The sequence below is a fragment of the Salmo salar genome, chromosome 07, assembly GCF_965601325.2.
Source record: "Salmo salar chromosome 07, fSalSal1, whole genome shotgun sequence".
NCBI classification, from domain to species: domain Eukaryota; kingdom Metazoa; phylum Chordata; class Actinopteri; order Salmoniformes; family Salmonidae; genus Salmo; species Salmo salar.
Genome location: NC_138297.1, coordinates 15,408,854 through 15,432,562, shown reverse-complemented (window position 1 = coordinate 15,432,562; position 23,709 = coordinate 15,408,854). Strand labels below are relative to the sequence as shown.

General features: G+C 41.9%; 2 protein-coding genes across 6 annotated transcripts in view; both read left to right on the top strand.

Annotated features, from left to right (window-relative positions):
- eml3 (EMAP like 3) overlaps positions 1-1,719 on the top strand; it is a 42,245-nt gene extending 40,526 nt beyond the window's left edge. For all 4 annotated transcript variants that reach the window (XM_014206607.3, XM_014206609.3, XM_014206608.3 and 1 more), the window contains 2 exons: positions 316-446; positions 551-1,719. In XM_014206607.3, the coding sequence (XP_014062082.2) occupies positions 316-446; positions 551-742 (323 nt within the window). In that variant the 3' untranslated portion in view covers positions 743-1,719. The remainder of the gene's footprint in view (positions 1-315; positions 447-550) is intronic.
- A 572-nt stretch (positions 1,720-2,291) lies between these two features.
- Positions 2,292-23,709, top strand: part of LOC106608586 (metastasis-associated protein MTA2) — a 33,627-nt gene continuing 12,209 nt past the window's right edge. Inside the window, exons 1-5 of one of the 2 annotated variants that reach the window (XM_014206610.3) lie at positions 2,292-2,706; positions 13,304-13,371; positions 17,168-17,261; positions 21,683-21,800; positions 22,653-22,716. In XM_014206610.3, the coding sequence (XP_014062085.1) occupies positions 2,679-2,706; positions 13,304-13,371; positions 17,168-17,261; positions 21,683-21,800; positions 22,653-22,716 (372 nt within the window). In that variant the 5' untranslated portion in view covers positions 2,292-2,678. The remainder of the gene's footprint in view (positions 2,707-13,303; positions 13,372-17,167; positions 17,262-21,682; positions 21,801-22,652; positions 22,717-23,709) is intronic. The other variant, XM_014206611.3, reaches the window with a different exon arrangement.

The following is a 23,709-nucleotide window of genomic DNA, read 5'->3' as shown; positions in this document are numbered from 1 at the left end:
GGACATTTTAAAACTTGTAGTGTATTTGAGGTTTAAAAAGGCTTCTGAAGTTTATAATTTACACTTAGACATGTCAGACTTTATTTTTCCTTACGAAAAATGTATCAACACCTAGAAAAATGTCCATTAATTATAATCCACATAATAATTCATATTTCTTGTTGCTGCAGGATTATTTTCCCGCTGTAGCAAACTGGCTCAAATTAAGATCCTACATCTGTATTTCAAAGCTCTCAGTATCACACAACCCCTGTGAGACTGAGTGATTGAGTATTCGACCTGTATTGTGTGGGTTTTTTTCGGTCCGTCCCATAGGTGTGTGGTTGGAAGGTTCAGACGGTACAGACATCAACGCCCTCTGTCGCTCCCACAGTGAGAGGTTGGTAGCGGTGGCTGACGACTTCTGTAAAGTCCATCTCTTCCAGTATCCCTGCCCAAAACCCAAGGTCAGGGATAACACAGCTCCACATTTACAATTGATTTCCCTTATTTTTACTCTCCTTGCACCACAACATTCACCGCATATCAACTGTCTTTTTTTACCCATCAGGCCCCAAACCACAGTTATGAGGGCCACGGCAGCCACGTGACCAATGTGCGCTTCACCCACTGTGACAGTCACTTGCTCTCTATGGGTGGCAAGGACACCTGTATCCTCCAGTGGGAGGTCAAGAGAGCAGGAACAGGGGATGGTGGAGACCGCCTACACTCTGCATCCTTCACCAGTTCCCCAGAACCTTAAAGGAGGGAAAGAGACATTAAGAGAGAAAATCAAATCACATTTTATTGGTCACATGCGCCAAATACAGCAGGTGAAGACCTTACCATAAAATGCTTACATACAAGTCCTTAACCAACAAGGCCTTAACCAACAAGGCAGTTCTAACAAAATAGAGTTAAGAAAATATTTACTAAATAAACTAAAAAAATTAAAAAGCAACACAATAAAATAACAATAACGAGGCCATATACATGGTACCAAGTCAATGTGCGGCGGTACAGCTTAGTCAAAGTAATTTGCACAGGTAGGTAGGGGTAAAGATAGAGAGGCATTTTTACAGAGTGGGGAGTAATGTAGATAATGAGGGAACTGGCTGGCCCTTGTATATCAGTACAAAAGGTATAAGGTCAGCCAAGGAGGCTTTGGATTCCATAGGATTCTCTTTTCAAACATGATGAAGTTTGGTTTTTACAGATATTGGCCCCACATGATGAAATAGAAACGTTAGTACATCTGGGCACAATCTACTTCTCAAATTAAGTGAAATTCCTAGTCTGACATTTGAAAAAGGTCAAGCTATCGAATCAACTGCCTGTTTGACTGCCATCATCAACTGACGACCAAGGGATGAATTGTTGAGAACATTCCAAAATATCCCATTTTGTTTACCATACAAGCGTACCATAGTGGTGTTTTATGGTTATCATCTTGTCAGAAAAGTAATATACACATTTTGCTCTATTGCGATCTCTAGGAATATTGACCTGTTTTTGTGCTTCAAACTTTTGCATTTTGCTAGACGGTGACAATCTTTCAAGTGCATTTACTCATTAGTTCCAACTGCAATATCTCCTGTATTAGACAAATTCAGAAATGTTTACCTTATTGTAGTACACTTCACTTTTGGATTTGATATCTTCTGTGTATATTTAAAAGTACTTTTGAATGTGTCATCGTTTCCTATGTCTGTAGATATTTCTATCAATAAACAATTACAAAAAAAACTATTGCTTATGAATTCATACCATCTCTCTTTCTAAAAGTATCCAAGTACTTCCAGTGGGTTGTACTTGAACTGAAATGATTTTTACATCATTGGTTGTTGTACTGTAAGTTCTAAAAACGGTATGCTATCGAAATGCTCGCTAGAGGGCAGTGTTGTTCAAATAAGGACAAAGTTGAGTTGTCATTCTGCTACAACTACTGTACCAAGAACTAACTATATCTGAGTCTAGCCTCTGGAAGTGGTGGAAGGCTGTATACGTGTCTTGTCAATGTGTTCATCTGCATACTCAATGCCCAACATGTCAACCAGATGATCTGTCCTCAGTATTACTTTAGTTATAGCTATTGGGTGATAAACAATAATGTTGGTTACATTTTTGCTATTTTATTAAAAACGTAATCAGTGGTTCTTAGTGTTTAATGGTGATAGTTGGAGCAATTGTTGTTATGAATTGTGTCTGTTGCCGGAGTTTTCCGATTCTAAACGACGTTATTTTCCGAAGATGACGTTTTCGAACGGGAGGTGTGTGTGTGTGTGTGTGTGTGTGTGTGTGTGTGTGTGTGTGTGTGTGTGTGTGTGTGTGTGTGTGTGAGAGAACTGAGCAGAGGTGAAGAAGAGGAGGATGAAGCTGGGAACGGAGGATGGGAGGAAGAGTGTAATAAGCGACAGGCTAGCTATCAAGGGCTGTGTATGCATGCCTGCAAGTGTGAATGCGTGAGTGAGGAAGAGGGAGGTGGTTATCGGACTGAAACAAAGACGCATTTTGGAACCCCGAAACATTAACGGAAACTTTAAACTTTTACCAGCCAGAGCTTGGCTACTGTGCCGGGTCCCGGCTTTGTTTCGAGGCAGGGGAGGTTTACAATACAGGGATAAAATAGCCCCAGATCGAAAAAAAATTTACGCAAGAGGGGAATCCCTTGGATAGTGTTTGTTGGGGGTAACGAGAGAATGGCGGCCAACATGTACCGAGTGGGAGGTAAGTCTTTTTTTTGAGACCTCTCAGCGTGATTGTTAGCTAGCTATGCTAGGGTAGTTAGCTAGCTGATTTGCATTTGCTAGCTAGCGAGTGATAGTTATTTCCGCGAAGGCTGGCTAACGCTACCTAGCTAACTTGTTAGCAGGACATGTCAAATTAGAACGCGTTCCTTGGCTATTGGTAGCGTGAACTAGTTTAGCTTACGTAGCTTGATTTAGTTGGCTGTAAGACTTTAATCAACTTGCAGTGTAACGTTAGCTAGTATAGTTAAGTTTATATAACTAGCCATTTAACGTTAGTTGAAACCAACAAGTTAACTTGAGTATGATAAAGTTACTCAAACGTCTTTGTTTTACTTAGCCAGGTAACGTTAGCATACTAGACTGCAAGCGTTAGATACCATCTGTCACTTGGTTTGGCTAGATCGCTAACGTAACGTTAATTTACAGCTAGCTAGCAAGTTAGCTTGTTGGCTCTGTAGGTAGTTAGCGTATGCTACCAATCATAGTACGACAATTGATTATAGCTAAATGGGAAGCAGCTGTATTGTTCAGAAAATAATCCCAAACTTCAATCTGTTCCGCAATTTATACCCGTTACCATTTAGCTACATTGTTTACATAGGTTACAATATGGTGCATTTAGCAAGCTAACAATACTCACGTCTGTATGTTAAACGCCGGTAAACGTGTGTTAGCTAGGTCGCAAGCTGGCCATAGCTAAACCGTCTGGATTTCTCTTCAACCCACAGGGTCGACAGCTTTATTTTACCATCAACATTGCAATTTTATGAGATTATATTATTGGTGGTGGGAAAGATTATCAACATCAGTGTTCTTGACTTGGTGCGACGTTGTTGTTCTTAATGTCTTGGCTTGAGTCCGTGTTTTGGTGGATGCACAGCCACTCACTGAACCAGTGAAATCTATAGCCATAATGATACACACTGATACATTCTTGCTGTTTTATCTTTGTATAAGGTCCCACAAGAGCGTCTGTTTTTAGGTCACGGTGATTAAACGGTGCAGTGTCAGAGGAGATGCTACCTTGTTTCTGTACATAATACAATGTAATCAAGCTCTTGTGCAAAATAGCCCCACAGAAAGCATTGGGCTAAACATCATTGATATGATTACTACTAGTAGATAACGTGTTGCAGTACGTGAATTATGATAATGAATGCCTTATTTTACAGGCAACAGTATAGACGGATTTAACCCCTGACTGTCTGAAAGCCACATGACAGCAAGGCATTGTTTTGGTTGCAGCATTATGCATTTATTTAGTCTCTACGAACATGGCAATTACAGTATGGTATTTCAACCTTTTAAACCCCCTCACCTCAGTTATCTTGGCCTTGACTGTGCCTGAGATGGCACTGCTCTGCAGATGGTGGTGTCTTCCAACCTGTCTGTTGATAATGCCTGCCTGTTTATAGTCCCCCACATCAGTAACTTCACAACACTGCCTCTCAGCACCTCAGAGCGCGACAAAATACTTATGCACCGTCGACCTACTGGAGGGAATCATCCCTGAGAGCTCGAACAAGAGTCAACCATTAAGTCTGATGTTGTGATGTTCATGGCAATTTTCTTGCTCCAGTCAAGGTGATCACAAAGACCAGTGCCTAGCAGAATGTCTACCCATTTGGGCAGCTCTGGGCCAGCGTCTTAGTAGGAGTGCTGATCTAGGATCAGATCTCCCCCTGTCCATTTAATCTTATTCAGGCTAAACTGATCCTAAGACAGCACTCCTACTTAGAGATGTGTTCTGAATAGAGGTCGACCGATTATTTTTCAACGCAGATACCGATTAATCGATTATTATTTTTTTTATTTTTTTATTGGTAATAATGACAATTACAACAATACTGAATGAACACTTATTTTAACTTAATATAATACATCAATAAAATCAATTTAGCCTCAAATAAATAATGAAACATGTTCAATTTGGTTTAAATAATGCAAAAACAAAGTATTGGAGAAGAAAGTAAAAGTGCAGTATGTGCCATGTAAAAAAAGCTAACGTTTAAGTTCCTTGCTCAGAACATGAGAACATATGAAAGCTGGTGGTTCCTTTTAACATGAGTCTTCAATATTCCCAGGTAAGAAGTTTTAGGTTGTAGTTATTATAGGAATTATAGGACTATTTCTCTCTATACGATTTGTATTTCATATACCTTTGACTATTGGATGTTCTTATAGGCACTTTAGTATTGCCAGTGTCACAGTATAGCTTCCGTCCCTCTCCTCGCTCCTACCTGGGCTCGAACCAGGAACACATCGACAACAGCCACCCTCGAAGCAGCGTTACCCATGCAGAGCAAGGGGAACAACTACTCCAAGTCTCAGAGCGAGTGACGTTTGAAACGCTATTAGCGCGCACCCGGCTAACTAGCTAGTCATTTCACATCGGTTACACCAGCATAATCTTGGGAGTTGACAGGCTTGAAGTCATAAACAGCGCAATGCATTGCGAAGGGCTGCTGGCTAACGCACGAAAGTGCTGTTTGAATGAACGCTTAGGAGCCTGCTGCTGCCTACCATCGCTCAGTCAGACTGCTCTATCAAATCATAGACTTAATTATAATATAATAACACACAGAAATATGAGCCTTAGGTCATTAAAATGGTCGAATCCGGAAACTATCATCTCAAACAAAATGTTTTTCCTGTCAGTGAAATACGGAACCGTTCCGTATTTTATCTAACGGGTGGCATCCCTAAGTCTAAATATTCCTGTTACATTGCACAACCTTCAATGAATGTTATGCCATAATAAATTCTGGCAAATTAGTTCGCAACGAGCCAGGCAGCCCAAACTGCTGCATATACCCTGACTCTGTTTGCAAGAGAAGTGACACATTTTCCCTAGTTAAAAGAAATTAATGTTAGCAGGCAATATTAACTAAATATGCAGTTTTAAAAATATATACTTGTGTATTGATTTTAAGAAAGGCATTGATGTTTATGGTTGGAGCAACGTGTACCTAAGCGATTATATGCAACGCAGGACAGGCTAGATAAACTAGTATTATCATCAACCATGTGTAGTTAACTAGTGATTATGATTGATTGATTGTTTTTTATAAGATAAGTTTAATGCTAGCTAGCAACTTACCTTGGCTTCTTACTGCATTCGCGTAACAGGCAGGCTCCTCGTGGAGTGCAATGTAAAGCAAGTGGTTAGAGCATTGGACTAGTTAACCGTAAGATTACAAGATTGAATCCCCGAGCTGACAAGGTAAAAATCTGTCTTCTGCCCCTGAACAAGGCAGTTAACCCACCGTTCCTTGGCCGTCATTGAAAATATGAATGTGTTCTTAACTGACTTGCCTAGTTAAATAAAGATCTAAAAAAAAAAAAAAATCGGCCAAATCGGCGTCCAAAAATACCGATTTCCGATTGTTATGAAAACTTGAAATCGGCCCCAATTAATTGGCCATTCCGATTAATCGGTCGACCTCTAGTTCTGAATAAGGGCCTTGGTTTGGTATGTGTCTAAAACCTGTTGTTTATGGTGAATGCCAAAGTAAAACCAAAGTGTTGTGTTAAGCGAGTTCTGTTATCTTCCCAAACAGTAGTGACAGTACAGTGGACGCTGTCACAGCTACTAACTGTTGTTGCTTCTCCGTGGTGAAGCTTTTACTTCTGACGTGTCACTCTTGACATTATGCGTGTGGAAATTAAATGTGGGTGGAAATGAAATTGAGCTTTAATGATTAATTGGGATACGAGGGCGGCCTGTTGAATTTGCTCAGTGAGGCGGTTAGTCCCGAGGGTCCCACATGTCATCGTTTTAAATGTTTATCTGCACCTCATCTGAAAAAGTATAGTCTAGTGGATTTAGGCCTACTACTGTATTCAAAACAGTCCTTTACCTCACAGAAAACCACACGTCACTCTTCTCATGAATAGCTTTTACTTGCCTCCATTATCTGAATTGAATGGCTTGGTCTAGGGCTATGCCCTGTTTTATAGCCAGAGGAGCCTATCGACAGGCTGGGTACAGGTCCTGGTGATATGAAGCGCATGGAATGAATCAATGGGGCAGTGCTTGCCACAGATGTTTTGTATGTAGCAATAGACTCACTAGTAGGGATGTGACGGTCATGGAAATTTGGATTGCGGTAATCAGCCAGCCAAATGACCGTGGTTCACATAACTGTTTGAATAACAAAAAAATTACTATCATTTTTAGGGATGCACGATATATCAGTTAACATATCAGAATCGGACGATATTAATTAAAAATGCCAACATTGGTATCGGCCCGATGTCTAGTTTAACGCCGATGTTAAAAACCGATGTCAAAGCTACCGTACATACCTAATATAACGTAGGTACATGACGTAATGACGCCACATAAAATTTGGCGCTACACGTGCAACACAGCATTCCTAACCTAGCCCACAATGCCTGCTGTGTGGATCGAGCAGTCAACAAGTCAAGCAGCCATTTGAAAGAGTAACAACATTTCAGCGAGGCAACTCAAAGACAAAATGCATTAAAGCCAAGATAATGTAATTCATTGCCCTTGACAATCAACCGTTCTCTGTTGTGGATGATGTTGGCTTTCGCCAACTGGTTGAGCACCGGTACACACTACCAAGTGTGCTATTTTTACAGTAATAGCGTCACTACTATTACCTTCACAACATACATACTATGGAACGCTGTTTGGGTCTTTGCGTGTAAAAAAAAATATACAGTAGTACTGTCAAAGCTGTACAAAAATGTCAGCAAACAAGCACACACCGGCCACAAACGATGTGTTTACAATACCGCGTTGGTAATGAAGCATAATTTGTTCGACCGCAACTTCTGGGCTAGCTAGCTTTAGCTTGGTACCTAGTTAGCACCAATACAACCAGCCTGAAAACAATGACCAGTAAAAACTACAGTCATTTTCATTATTCTTAGCAATGATTTAGGAATCCTTGTGAGTAAGTATTAGCTAGGTTGCCACTTGTTGTTCGCCTATTAAAATTGAACTTCAGTTCATGAAAATAAATAGTTAGCCAGCTACTTAACCCTGTTGCCCAAAGCTAACGTTATAAGCAGCCAGCTAGCTTCATCTGGCTAATGAGGCTTGACCGGACTAGGTTATGTGTTGTGAAGCTAGCCACAATAAGAATTAGGCACAATAGTGGAATTTGCAGTTTGCCTTCAAAATAAAAGTATATCATTAACAGTGATGCAAATTAATACAAATAGTAGAATTCTGCCATACTTTTAATTTGAAGGCTAACCCAAAGTCCACCATTGTGGCTAATCCTTATTGTGGCAAGCATCACATAGATGGGTCCGACCACCATTAATAAAATAACCCTAATTTCTAAAACATTTCTTATTTTAGATGACAGCTAGCTAACTGTATAGCTAACTATAGCTACTGAAACAGATTATGTTGTTTTGCTATGTTTTTGGAGAAGAACTACATTGTTTGCATCCATGAGCTAGCTTGCTTTTTTTTTTATGACCAGCAACTGTAGGTGCGCGAGACAACTTTACCAGCATCATAGCATACGTATCGATGAATCGTTGTGACATATGAAGTACGAGTGATTGTGTAATAACTACGTAAAAAATGTATCAAAGCGTTTGACGTGCAGTCATATTCAGGTCCTGATTGGTCAACATGCTTGTTTGGCACGTCAAATAGTGTTATTTTTTGACCCGCAAAGACCCAAACGATGTTCCATAGAAATCCTGGTTGAGAATGAAATGACTGAACAAAGGAACAATGAAACAGCACGCAAGTAAGTGAAAGAAATAGGTTTTGATTATGTTTTACTGGTAATGGGGACATACGTAAATGCCAACAAAATAACTTTTTGGTCAGTGTGGTGTGTGTCACCTTTATTTAACTAGGCAAGTCTGTTAAGAACACATTCTTATTTACAGTGACGGCCCGGACTCTCAATCACGGCCAGATGTGACACACCCTGGATTCGAACCAGGGACTGTAGTGACACCTCTTGCACTGAGATGCAGTGCTTTAGACTGCTGCGTGTGTGTGTTAACTATTTAACTGTACCAGAATGCTTAAAAGGCCACAAAAATGTTAAATATCGGTATAAGGGGTTTCTTTTGGCAAGGAAAATATCGGTATCGGCCCAAAATTTCATATCGGTGCATCACTAATCATTTTAAAACGTGCATTTTCTCCTTACCTTCTCTCCCGACTGCATCTGCTGCCATAGAAAGATAATTAACAGGCTTCCCTATTCCAGTCAATGATGGCATAATGTGTGGACTGGCGGCCATTGAGAGTGTACCCAGAGGCTCAAAGCAGGAAGTGTACCTATCAATATGTGCTGTGATTTGTTGATTAAACTCAACTGACATTACAAAAAATACATTCCATTGCGTGAGTCACATCAGTTAACAATACGTCATACCATGCGACTGTATCCATGAGTTAGTTTACCAGTCATTGCCAACTGCACGAATGCCCGGTTGTCCCGTCTTCAGTCAGCTGTTAGGTCCCCACACAAATATATGTATTTTTATTCTTCAAATAACTATTGGTGATACTGATATATTTTTATATAAAAACCAAAAAAATGAACATCATAGAAATCTGGTTAATGCTGACAAAGTATCTGAGCTGAGGTTGTCTTCTCAGACTGTGTTCCCCATTCCTCTTCAAAAAGCCCCTCTCCCTGGGCCATTGATCCGCGAGGCACCGCTTCAGCCTACTGTCTCTCACTGATTCAGGCAGGCAAGGAGCCCCCATAGCACAAAGAGGGAGGACACGGGGCATGATGGAGAGCCTAGAACATGGATGAGTGTGGAGAAAGAGGGATGAATTGAAGGGAAAGAACATAGTGGACCTCTTTCTCTTAAGTGTTGAGACAGACAGCATAGGACTTCTCCTTGTAGTAGCGCGAGAAATGTGCTGCCACTCCAACCAACCAACCCCCCCACCCCCTCCCCTTTATAGAATGGGTATGATGCATCTAAGTGATAATGCCCAAGAAGCCTGTGTTTGGAGGATATATTGGCACGGGTGTTGTTAGGCCTGAAACGAAGTCGAGGGCCGGCAAACAGTGCCAATATATCCTCCAAACACCGGTTTCAAGGGCATTATCACTTTTTATACAACGGGTTCCCAACATATTCAAATAATGATTTGATATATTTTTATTGAAAACATTATTTTGATGAATTTATTCATACTACTATTTCTCCGCATATGTGGTTCCCACCGTGAAGCATGGAGGAGGAGGTGTGGCGGTGCTTTGCTGGTGACACTGTCTGTGATATATTTAGAATTCAAGGTACACTTAACCAGCATGGCTACCACAGGATGCTGCAGTGATCACTGCAGAAAACTATCTGGTTTGTGCTTAGTCCCACTATCATTTGTTTTTCAACAGACTGTTGGAAAAGCACTCCAGGTGAAGCTGGTTGAGAGAGAGCCAAGTGTGCAAAGCTGTCATCAAGGCAAAGAGTGGCTACTTTGAAGAATCTAAGATATATTTGATTTGTTTAACACTTTTTGGTTACTACATGATTCCATATTGTGTTATGTCATAGTTTTGATGTCTTCACTCGTAATCTATAATGTAGAAAATAGTACAAATAAAGAAACTCTGGAATGAGTAGGCGTGTCCAAACTTTTGACAGGTAGTGTGTGTGTGTGTGTGTGTGTGTGTGTGTGTGTGTGTGTGTGGGTATATACACATTTTGTTATAACATAACACCTGGATAACGAATGAACCTATATAAAAAAGAACCAGCCTATTGAACATATTCGTAGTTGCCTTTTAGGCATTCCAAAAAATATGGCTATAAAAACAATAACCCACATTTGGATAGGCTACATATTACAAAATGGGCCCAAATAAAGTAAACCAAATAGCCTATGTACGAAATTAACCAAATAAATGAGTGCAAGTAAGTATTTCAAGGCACACTTAACAGAATATTTTAGCCTAGGCCTGAGCTAGATTTCCTTTGAAATAAGACGCATCTGTGAATAGGTTTTGAAAATTCAACAAATAACTGCAATGAAGAAATATTCGGCCTATTTTCCTTTTCATTATATCTTACCTGAAAGGTTTCTGACAAGGAACACAAGCATGTTCACCTTTTCTGGCTTTAATAGACTGTGACGTGGGGTAACAATCAGTAACCTATTGCCTGCTGTACTGAAAACACAATAAGACGGAAGACTTGTTGCACAGATGCAGCGGAAGGCCTATTTTCGGGCGACGTTGTCCCAGAGAGCAAAGTGACCCTCATTCGCTCTCCACCATGAGTGGGACATTAGATCCTCCGATGACATCTTCGAGTGGGTAGGATGTGAGCTCTGCGCTGGCCCACTGTTGCGCCCAGTGGGACAGGTTTACGTCGCTCTCCCAAGTAGACTGCCCAGGGATGTCTTCTATGGTGAACATGCGCACTCGGTCTCAGTGGAAATTGTCAGAAATCACCGTTTGAAAGGGTTTCGTATCACACAGTAGGCCTACGATGTGTGGTTACAAATCACCATTCTAAGGTGTCGGGTACTACATTGCCATATGATTTGGTTTATATTTGTTTATTTGCACACAAGAAAACAACATGATTTCCACATTGTACTCTAATGATTAGACTCGAATCGGGTGGTTTGTGCATGACACAGGCTCGTCACTAGTTACCACAGTCATGAATCCCGCCTATTTCTTCAATTCTTCTCTAATTAAAATCTGCTTTTAAACCTAACCCTAACCTCCACCCTAACCACATTTCTAACTTTATGCCTAACCTTAAATTAAATCTATATTCCCCACAATTCATTTTCTCGATATAGCCAGATTGTTTACTGCGTTGCTAGGTAACGATGCGCTTCCCAAGCACTGGATAAAAAAAAAAAAAACTATTTCAAAGATGTTTGGACAGGTCGATGGGAGGATGTGTCATTCCAGACATCGCCCAACCCTAGTATGTCATCACCAGTTATCATATATATTTGCTTGTGTTTTGTAAATGTGTTGAACAGAGCTTTTGATTAGTCAGGACAGTCATTTAGCTGAGAGATATGGTACAGGCCCAGTGGCCTTTGCTGTGACCTGCAAATGACCCCTAAAACACTGCTAGAACCAAAATATTGGTCACATGGGGCAAAATATCATGCATCATGCCATATAACTGGCGAGGAAGCCGTTATGGTGGGTTAAGGTTTGGTATTTTAACCTAGACCTTAGTTGTAGGCTAGACCTATAATAGTGCAGGCACACAGCAAACCTATTTTTGTGTTGTCTTGGAAGTGATTTGAAATGAATAACATCCTACCTACTATGGTTAATTCATTATCACTTCAAATCTGGAATAACCGACTTCTCCTTGGTCAAACATTGGTTAGCCTAGTATTTAAATCAAATCAAAATCAAATTTTATTGGTCACATACACATGGTTACCAGATGTTAATGCGAGTGTAGCGAAATGCTTGTGCTTCTAGTTCCGACCGTGCAGTAATATCTAACAAGTAATCTAACAATTTCACAACAAATACCTTATACACACAAGTGTAAAGGAATGAATATCTACATATAAATATATGGATGCGCGATGGCCGAACGGCATAGGCAAGATGCAGTAGATGGTATAGAGTACAGTATATACATATGAGATGAGTAATGTAGGGTATGTAAACATTATATAAAGTGGCATTTAGGCTGTGCCATTTGAAAATAAACCCATCCTAGCCAGTGTGAAGGCCTAGTAGTAGCTCCAATCTTTAGTTAGCTTGTGTCCGCTGAGGAATTTACCCAGGCCTCTGACACTGCAGCCAGTCTTTTGAATTGGATATTCAGTGTTCGTCAAATCAAAGTTTATTTGTCACGTGCGCCCGATACAACAGGTGAAATGCTTACTTACAGGCCGTTGCCAACAGTGCAATTTTTAAGTAAAAAATAGGTATTAGGTGAACAATAGATAAGTACGGAAATGACAGTAAAAAGACAGTGAATAATAACAGTATCGAGGCAATGTACAGGCGCTGGTTAGTACTGTTGACCCTGAATGAACTATCAATGGGCTGTGTGAAAGAGAGTGTCCCACTGTCTCTGTAGGTAAAGGCTTAGAGCTTAGTTCATTGAGTGGAAGTCTCATTTTTGGTCACTTTTTTTTTTAGTCACACAAGCATCTCTCATAATGTAGCTGTATTCTGAGAAGTGAGGGAATTAAATTCCTAGACCTCGCATGCAAGCACCAATCATGTTATGAGGTATCCTGGGATATCCGAGTGGATATTACCTCACTAGTCTTTTGGAATGGAAGACGCACAGACGGGACGTGTTGTGCAAAGCTATTCGCTCTCCCTACCCAGCACCAGTCGCCATTTTTGCAGGATTGATTTTGCCTGGCCAAAGCCTGCCTGCCTGCGTGATGTCATTACTGTGGTGGGTAGTGGGTTCCCCTTAGTCATGTTAGTAAGTGACTGTACAAGGACTCACAGTCCAAACTCCTCACACAACAAGGGTTTTCCTTTGAACATGTTACAGTAACCGAAGAGATCAAGTTCAAAGTCCCACACACTGAATTGACATGATACAGATTACTTTGTTTGTTTCTCTTTGATCATTTCTACTTTCCCTTTCAGATTACGTGTACTTTGAGAATTCCTCCAGCAACCCTTACCTGATCCGCAGAATAGAAGAGCTCAACAAGGTTGGTGGAATAATCAGTCCTTCACATCTAACCTCTGATTTGGTGCGTTTACATAAAAAAAATCTTGCTGACATTGACAACCCCTTTGTAAAGGTTATCATATCTGACCTTATAGCCAGTCTGTCTGTAACCCATTCATATCCTGGGATGATGCTGGTGGTAACACACACAGACAGTAGTGACAAGATGCTGGTACAAGAGCCATTACATAACGTGGCTGGCTGTAGCAGTAGTGTAGCGGCGTATGGCACATGCTTGTTTCCCAGTCAAAGGATTAAGCTCATTTATGTAACACTTAAATTGAAGGGGTTGTGGCGAACACCACTATGAAAACTCAATCTAATGGAAGTAGAGGAGGAGGAGAATAATATACTATACAGTTAAAGTCAGACGTTTACATACACCTTAGCCAAATACGTTTAAACTCAGTTTTTCACAATTTCTGGCATTTCATCCTAGTAAAAATTCCCTGTCTTAGGTCAGTTGGGATCACCCCTTTATTTTAAGAATGTGAAATGTCCGAATAATAGAGAGAATTATTTATTTCATCTTTTATTTCTTTCATCAAATTCCCAGTGGGTCAGATGTTTACATACATTCAATTTGTATTTGGTAGCATTGCCTTTAAATTGTGTAACTTGGGTCAAATGTTTCGGGTAGCTTTCCACAAGCTTTCCACAATAAGCTTCCCCTCCTGACAGAGCTGGTGTAACTGAGTCAGGTTTGTAGGCCTCCTTGCTCGCACACGCTTTTTCAGTTCTACCCACACACTTTCTATGGGATTTTGAGGTCAGGGCTTTGTGATGGCCACTCCAATACCTTGACTTTGTTGTCCTTAAGCCATTTTGCCACAACTTTGGAAGTATGCTTGGGGTCATTGTCCATTTGGAAGACCGATTTGCGACCAAGCTTTAACTTCCTGACTGATGTCTTGAGATGTTGCTTCATTATATCCACATCATTTTCCTTCTTCATGATGCCATCTATTTTGTGAAGTGCACCAGTCCCTCCTGCAGCAAAGCACCCCCACAACATGATGCTGCCACCCCCGTGCTTCACGGTTGGGATGGTGTTCTTCGGCTTGCAAGCCTCCCCCTTTTTCCTCCAAACATAACGATGGTCATTATGGCCAAACAGTTCTATTTTGTTTTATCAGACAAGAGGACATTTCTTCAAAAAGTACGATCTTTGTCCCCATGTGCAGTTGCAGACCGTAGTCTGGCTTTTTTATGGTGGTTTTGGAGCAGTGGCTTCTTCCTTGCTGAGCGGCCTTTCAGGCTATGTCGATATAGGACTCGGTTAACTGTGGATATAGATACTTTTGTACCTGTTTCCTCCAGCATCTTCAAGGTCCTTTGCTGTTGTTCTGGGATTGATTTGCACTTTTTGCACCAACATAAGTTCGTCTCTAGGAGACAGAACGTGTCTCCTTCCTGAGTGGTATGACGGCTGCGTGGTCCCATATACTTGTGTACTATTGTTTGTACAGATGAAATTGGTACCTTCAGGCATTTGGAAATTGCTCCCAAGGATGAACCAGACTTGTGGAGGTCTTAGTTGATTTATTTTGATTTTCTCATGATGTCATACAAAGAGGCACTGTGTTTGAAGGTAGGCTTTGAAATACATCCACAGATACACCTCCAATTGACTCAAATGATGTCAATTAGCTTATCAGAAGCTTCTAAAGCCATGACATCATTTTCTGGAATTTTCCAAGCTGTTTAAAGGCACAGGCAACTTTGTGTATGTAAACTTCTGACCAACTGGAATTGTGATACAGTGAATTATAAGTGAAATAATCTGTCTGTAAACAAATGTTGGAAAAATTACTTGTGTCATGCACAAAGTAGATGTCCTAACCGACTTGCCAAAACTATAGTTTGTAAACAAGAAATTTGTGGAGTGGTTGAAAAATGAGTTTTAATGACTCCAACCTAAGTGTTTGTAAATTTCCGACTTCAACTGTGTGTATGTATGTATGTATGTATGTATTCTGTGTGTATGTGTGTGATATATATATATATATATATATATATCACACACATACACACATACACACAGAATACATACATACATACATACATACTGTCCTATATATATAGTACCAGTCAAAAGTGTGGACACCTACTCATTCAATTATTATTTTTTTCTTTATTTTGAATATTTTCTACATTGTAGAATAATAGTGACGACATAAACTATGAAATAACACATGGAATCATGTAGTAACCCAACAAGTGTTGAAACAAATGAAAGTATATTTATTTTAGATTCTTTAAAGTAGCCTTGATGACAACTTTGCACACTCTTGGTATTCTCTCAACCAGCTTCACCTGGAATGCTTTTCCAACAGCCTTGAAGGAGTTTCCACATATTCTGAGCACTTGTTGGCTGCTTTTCCTTCACTCTGCGGTCCAACTCATCCCAAAACATCTCAATTGGGTTGAGGTCGGTTGATTGTGGAGGCCAGGTCATCTGATGCAACACTCTGTCACTTCTTTGCAGCAGTTTGACCAAGGCCTGATTCACGCAGTCTCCTCTGAACAGTTGATGTTGATGTTTCTGTTACTTGAACTCTGTGAAGCAATTTCTGAGGCTGGTAACTAATTATCTTATCCTCTGCAGCAGAGGTAACTCTGGGTCTTCCTTTCCTGTGGCGGTCCTCATGAGAGCCAGTTTCATCATCGTGCTTGATGGTTTTTGCAACTGTTCTTGAAATGTTCCGGATTGACTGACCTTCATGTCTTAAAGTAATGATGGACTGTTGTTTCTATTTGCTTATTTGAGCTTTACTTGCCATAATTTGGACTTAGCCGTATTTGGTAAAAGACCATCTTCTGTATACCCCCCCTACCTTGTCACAACACAACTGATTGGCTCAAATGCATTAAGAAGGAAATCAATTCCACAAATTAACTGTGAACAAGGCACAGCTGTTAATTGAAATGCATTCCAGGTGACTACCTTATGAAGCTGGTTGAGAGAATGCCAACTGTGCAAAGCTGTCATCAAGGCAAAGGGTGGCTACTTTGAAGAATCTCAAATATAAAATATATTTTGATTTGTTTAATAACACCTTTTTTGGTTACTACATGATTCCATATGTGTTATTTCATAGTTTTGACATCTTCACTATTATTCTACAATGTAGAAAATAGTAAAAAATAAAGAAAAACCCTTGAATGAGTAGGTGTGTCCAAACTTTGGACTGGTCCTGTCTGTCTGTCTGTCTGTCTGTCTGTCTGTCTGTCTGTCTGTCTGTCTGTCTGTCTGTCTGTCTGTCTGTCTGTCTGTCTGTCTGTCTGTCTGTCTGTCTGTCTGTCTGTCTGTCTGTCTGTCTGTCTGTCTGTCTGTCTGTCTGTCTGTCTGTCTGTCTGTCTGTCTGTCTGTCTGTCTGTCTGTCTGTCTGTCTGTCCTATTATTGTGACTGAGGATGCATCAGAAATGGCATCCTGTTCCCTATCTAGTGCACTACTTTTGTCCAGAGTTTCATTGAGGCTGCCATTTCATGTCGGGCTGGGAATTGCCAAGGACCTCACGATATGTTATCATGATACTTCGGTGCTGATACGATATGTATTGCGATTCTATATGTGTTATGATTCGATAACGTGATTTTATTGCAATTTTTCCACACATTGCTCACTACTGTTATATGTCTGCTGCAGAGAGACGAGAGCATGAGATGTGTTTTGATCACTCATGGAAATAAGAAAGACAAATATTCAAGAAAGGCAATTTTGGAAGTGCCGCCCGATTTAGTAATTGACCGCTCTTGTCACGTCTCTCTCAGACGGCCAATGGGAACGTGGAAGCCAAGGTGGTGTGTCTGTTCCGGAGGAGGGACATCTCGGGCAACCTCAACACTCTGGCCGACAGCAACGCAAGTGAGTACAACCGTCTGTCTACCCGTCTACTTCAGTATGTCTCTTAGTCCATCACAACTCTGTTCCGTCACTGCTTTCTAATACATGCTGCTTGAGAGCGGGCTAATTCTTATCTCTATGCTAAACTAATGCTGTGTAGTCTATGCTCTCTGTAAAGTTATTGAAGAGCATTATTAGTCTAGACGAAACATCCTCTTTCATAAACCAGTTTATTATTTCCATCCAGGATATGAATACTGTTTTGTGTTCCAATCAGATTGGCATCTCCCTCTGCACCACCAGCAGGCAATTGGCTCTCTAAGTAGAGGGACGCTCCGATTGCATCCCAAACGGTACCCTATTCCCTATATAGTGCACTACTTTTGACCAGATCCTTTTGGTCTTAGTGTGCTACTTTTGACCCATCTATGGAATAGGGTACCGTTTGGGACACGCCCTCAGTCTCCTTCTGAAGCACAACGGTGTGTGAGAGACTGTGCATAGTGCTGTTCCACTGCAGCTTTTAGTAGGAAGTGGATACTGATATAGGATTCATTCTCTATTGAGTAGGGAAAATTAGTTTTTGTTTCTATCGTGAATCATACTGTACTTGTTTGTTGTAGTAGGACTAATAGTGTCTGGCTATTGGTTTGAGAGTCAGTGTTTTAAATCACACACAGTCAAGGGTATCTCACTGAAGTGACCTGGTGCAGAGAGGTAGCGATGAAGGGGTAGAGAGAGGAGGGATGGAGAGGTGGAGGGAGAGCGAAGCGGGTGCCGAGGTAGTTAGGTGATGCTAATGACACACCGATGACTGAGAGTTCTCCTTGGATTCTCTCTCTCTCACACACACACACACACACACACCTCTAACATGGTGGGCTGCATTCAGTGCTCCAGACAAAAGACACTCCGATCCACACCTCAAAATGGATGCATTATCCATCGACGTGGAATGCAATTTTATAGTACTTAGTACTGTATGTTATGATGATGAACATAGCTGAATTTATTAGACTATTTGGATAGAATGTTGATTTTTTTTATTATGTGAGGTATCTGTGAACTGTATCTCCAGTTTGGTTTCACTAAAGTCACTCTGGATAAGAGCTTCTGCTGTGAAGTAAAACATTGGTCCTGTCTGTGGCTGTTTAGTGACAATAGTCGGTCCAGTAGGAGGCAGGCATGGCCAGGAGGAGCGAGGTGGGTGGGTGATCTCCTCTCCTGCCTCTCAGCCCTGGAGCTCTGCTAGCCGTGTGGTTATGTCACCGCGGTGTGTTCGCGTTAACTGGCCCTGTGGCCTGTGTGCTGCGGAGGTATTCCATCTACCCTCCCCTGGAGGTCAGCAGAGAAACAGACAGAGGGTCCTCAAACTGGCTGGAACCAGTCTATGAGCCTGGGAGAGAGGAGGAGGCTGAGGTTGTGTTCCAGATAAGTGGCCACAACTGGTCCGGCGTACCGACCGTGTCCAGTCTAGCCCCAGTCAACCTTCAACATCTGGCCTTGCTGCCTGGTCCGCTCTGGTCTGGCATGCTCTGGTCTGGCATGCTCTGGTCTGGCATGCTCTTGTATATACACCCGCTGTCGGCCGTTACGCTACTCTACGTCTTTGGTCTCCCTCTCCTGCGTTTTGGCTCTGGCGCCCCAAAGCAAAATGCCTGTATTCCAGCCTCCCACTCGGCAGCACGAGCCACTGCTTTGGCACTGTCCTGTTATACAGGACCAGGGCTTCTTTCTCCTCTCCCACCAGACCCCCTCCTGCCCCCCGCAACACCCCCTCTCATCTGAGTGCAGCCCCCTGCACCCCTCCCTCTCTGCCTATCCTCCGGCCCAGGCACACTGCTCAGAACAAAAGGCCCTTGATGTGTCCCACAGGGCTGCGGCAAGCAACGGGTTAACTCTGACTTGCCTTGTGTCTTTGTCAGGGAAGAGTGTATGTGAGAGACTGTGTGCAGGGAGAGAGAGCAGAGCGCGTGCGCTGCTCTGCCAGTTTGTGTGTCCCTCCTGTCTCTGTGTGTGTACAGTATGCGTTTCTTTTTTACGTGTGTGTGTGTGTGTGTGTGTGTGTGTGTGTGTGTGTGTGGGGGTAGATAATGGGGGGGATGGGCGCCTCAGGTTTGGTGCACAGGGTTTCCCACTTAGTCTGGCAGGGTCTCGCCGGACAAGGGAGGGGGTGATGGTGGAGGAGGGGGGGTTGAGGGATGGCAGGAGGGGTTAACAGAAAGGGGTGTGGTCTGAGGTCCCGTCCCCTCTCTCTGCCACTGACAGGGTTTCCTTTGGCTGAGTGCAGGGGCGGAGTCCGTGGAGATCGAGAGATAGTCCTGCCCAGTGCTCTCTCCCCGCTCAATTCACCACCCCCGCCACCTCACACACATTACTGACTCACACTCCTGAAATGTAGGAATGTACAATCGAGTAGTGTAACACAAGGCAAAACTGTCTTCCGTATGAGGAAAATGAATGTTTCTTTATCAGCATGGACTCATTTTAGCCTGCCAGATCATAAAGGCTATATGCAGTCATTTTTTTTTTTACATTGTAAGGGCATACTAGGTCAGTCCCTAGAATAGACAGGAATAGTTTGTCCTTCCGAGTAGGAAATGATGTTCATGGTCGTATTGGTTACACTTATGTAGTAGGGACCGGTACAAGATACAGTACCAGGGCATACAGTGCGTTCAGTATTCAGACCCCTTCCCTTTTTCCACATTTTGTTACGTTGCAGCCTTATGCTAAAATGGATTAAATAATTGTTTGTCCTCAGTCTACACACAATACCCAATAATGACAAAGGGAAAAACAAGGTTTTTAGATTTTTTTGCAAATGTAAAAAAAAAAATACACCTCATTTACCTTAAGTATTCAGACCCTTTGCTATGAGACTCGAAATTGAGCTCAGGTGCATCCTGTTTCCATTGATTATCCTTGATGTTTCTACAACTTGATTGGACATGGATTTGGAAAGGCACACACCTGTCTATATAAGGTCCCACAGTTGTCAGAGCAAAAACCAAGCCATGAGGTCGAAGGAAAGGTACCTAAAGGAGTCAGACCATGAGAAACAAGATTCTCTAGTCTGATGAAACCAAGGTTGAACTCTTTGTCCTGGTTGTCAAGTGTCACGTCTGGAGGAAACCTGGCACCATCCCTACGGTGAAGCATGGTGGTGGCAGTATCATGCTGTTGGGATGTTTTTCAGCGGCAGGGACTGGGAGACTAGTCAGGATCGAGGCAAAGATAAACGGAGCAAAGTGCAGAGAGATCCTTGATGAAAACCTGCACAAGACCTCAGACTGGGGCGAAGGTTCACCTTCCAACAGGACAACGACCCTAAGCACACAGTCAAGACAATGCAGGAGTGGCAAATCTTTGAATGCCCTTTAGTGGCCCAGCCAGAGCCTGGACTTGAAGCCGATCGAACATCTCTGAAGAGATCTGAAAATAGCTGTCCAGCTACACTCCCCATCCAACCTGACAGAGCTTGAGGATCTGCAGAGAAGAATAGGAAAAACTCCCCAAATACAGGTGTGCCAAGCTTGTAGCGTCATACTCAAGGCTGTAGTCGCTACCAAAAGTTATTCGACAACGTACTAGGGTCTGTAATGAGTCTGAATATTTATGTAAACGTCATATTTCATTTTTTTTTGTATTAATAAGTTAGCTAACATTTCTAAAAACCTGTTTTTGCTTTGTCATAATGGGTTATTGTCTGTAGATTAAAGTATTTTTTTTATTTTTATTTTTTTAATAAGGCTGTAATGTAACAAAATGTGGGGGGGTCAAAAAGTTTTTTGTTTTTTTTAAGTCTGCTGGACAGACTTAAGGTAACTGTCTAGCATTTACAGATTTCTATGAAATGTGACCTATAATTAATAAAATGTAAGTGAAGTAGTTTTCTTTCCAAAAAATGGTACTTAAGTTTGTTAAAAAGCAGATTTTCTGTGTCGGAATGGTGTGGGCGTACCCCTGATTGGGCAGCTCATCCTCCTCAGGAGGATGACATCATCCTCTATGAGGAAATGGCAATCTTTTTATTGTATTTTTATAAACGGTCTGCTTGAGATACACAAGTTTGAGGTGGGGTTTTTGAAGTGTGTTCCCCCCCATTTTTTTCCCTCCAATTTATGCTTCGGCCTCAAATGGGAGTTTAGGATGAGTCAACATATGTCCCTGGAGGCAGCTGTTCGATCCTCTGTTCTGCCACTCACTTTCTCAGCTTTATCCCTTTTACTGTAATCCATCAAATGTTTATTTCTCAATAAAAATATATATATTAAAAAAAATATACAAATAAAAGTAAAGCGGGATCTTCATAGCCACAATTATCAATCAGTTATATTGATGTGAACTGATTTGATCATACCCTGATCAAGATTATTAGAGCCCATATAATTGGAAAGTGTGCTTTGTTGCTCATTTTGTTTTTGTGTGTGATTTCATAGGAGACTTTGAGGAGGAGTCCAAGCAGCCCACAGTGTCTGAACAGCAGAAACACCAGCTGAAACACAGAGAACTCTTCCTCTCTCGGCAGTTTGAGTCTTTACCAGCCACTCACATAAGGTAATCGAGAGAGAGCGTTTGTGTCCTGAGGCATAGACTCACCACATAGCAGTAGCTGCAAACAAGAGTTCTGCCATTGAACCAGTTCAACCCTGACAGAATATAGTGTCATATGACAGGACTGATATGTCCATTCCTGACTTCCCTCATCAACTCATCCATGACCACTGGCTGCGTCCCCTCTGACTTTAAAATGGCCAGAGAACCAACACTCGACCCCTCTGTCTGGACTAGTGCAATTTGTTGTTGGCTGGGTTCGCCACTCATGCCATCAAACCCCTGCAACTTGTCCAGAACACCGCAGCCCGCCTGGTGTTCTCCCATGTCACCCCACTCTTCCGCACACTCCACTGGCTTCCAGTCAAAGCTCGTATCCACTACAAGACCATGGTACTTGCCTACGGAGCAACTACCATGCCCCTCCCTACCTTCAAGCTATGCTCAAACCCTACACCTCCACCAGAGTCGTCCGTTCTGCCACCTCTGGTCTCTTGGCCTTCCCACCTAAACTTATCTATGGGCTATTCATAAACATTAAGCCAAGAATGTGTTCAAACTGTCCCTTCGTAACATGAACCATCACAGTTCAGGCTCTCCATCTCAAAATAAGTTGAGGGGTTATAAATGTAGAAGTACTTCAATTGTGTTGAAATCTTCTTCAATATTTGTAACTTGGTCATTTACAGCATTTCCACAGACATTTATTTTGTTTTCCAATGCCTTATTGGGGATATATTACAGTAGTGAGGATTGGTGCAGGTCAGGTCAGTTCAGATGAATAGTGTGTATTGCATGGTACCTTATTGACCTCTGAATGCTCTTCCCCGGTCACCCCTCTCTCTCTCTCCCCAGGGGGAAATGTAACGTTACACTCCTCAACGAAACAGACGTCCTCGCCGGATACCTGGAGAAAGAGGTGAGCTTCACTTCTTTTACAATGAGGAAAACTGGACACTAAGGATTTATTCCAAAATATTTGCATCCCCCCCAAATATATTTGTATTACTCTTTGCGCAAGGACTGTAAAACACAAGGAGAAATGAGTACTCTAGGTACTGAAGCATTGAGTGACGGTGTAAATCAGGGATGGGTAGTGACGGTGTAAATCAGGGATCAGCATCCTTTTTTGTGTAGGCGCTGTCCATTAGCACCACGGGCTTGATCTTGGAACACAGATTCTCCTGGTGAATGTGACAATCTGATCTAAAATCAGCTCTGTGAATCCTTTGTTTCCCAACCATAGCGGGGCCATTGTCAGTTGTAATAGCCAATACGGTTATAATATCAACACCTCTCTCTCCTAAAAATGACCTGCGATGGCTTTTGCCACGTCTTTCCCTTAAGTAGTACAATGCATGGGTTTTAGGCCACGCTCCTCATGTACCTGCTCTGAGTCACAGTATCATGGAATGTCATTCACATCCACACTCATCAAGAGCCACACAGGGGCATCTTTTAACGCTACAGTTTGCTGTTCCTTTACATTTTCAACCATCTCGGTAACGCGCCTTTTCAACAGTTCTGGCAGACACAGGCGTCTTTTATCTTTCAGATGATTGTGTCTTTGTTAGGCAATCCATCAAATAAAGCCTGCGAACTACTGAGGAAAGCCTCCTTGATATATTCCCCATTTAGTAAATGCTTTTCCATGTTTAGGAATGCACTGCTCAACTCTGTAGCTCTCCTCTGTAGCTTGATCTTTGACTGCATGTAGATTTGTAAACACACTGCTTTGCTTTTCATACCTGGACACGGCCCTCTTGATTCCTTCAGGATTGTCCGCCTCACCCTGAACTTTTTCCTCATGTCTCGTTTCAAAATGACGCCGTACACTTGATGTCCGACAAACAACAGTTTTACGAATCCATAATCCTTTGACTGGACATCTGCCTTATTTTCCTTTGACATT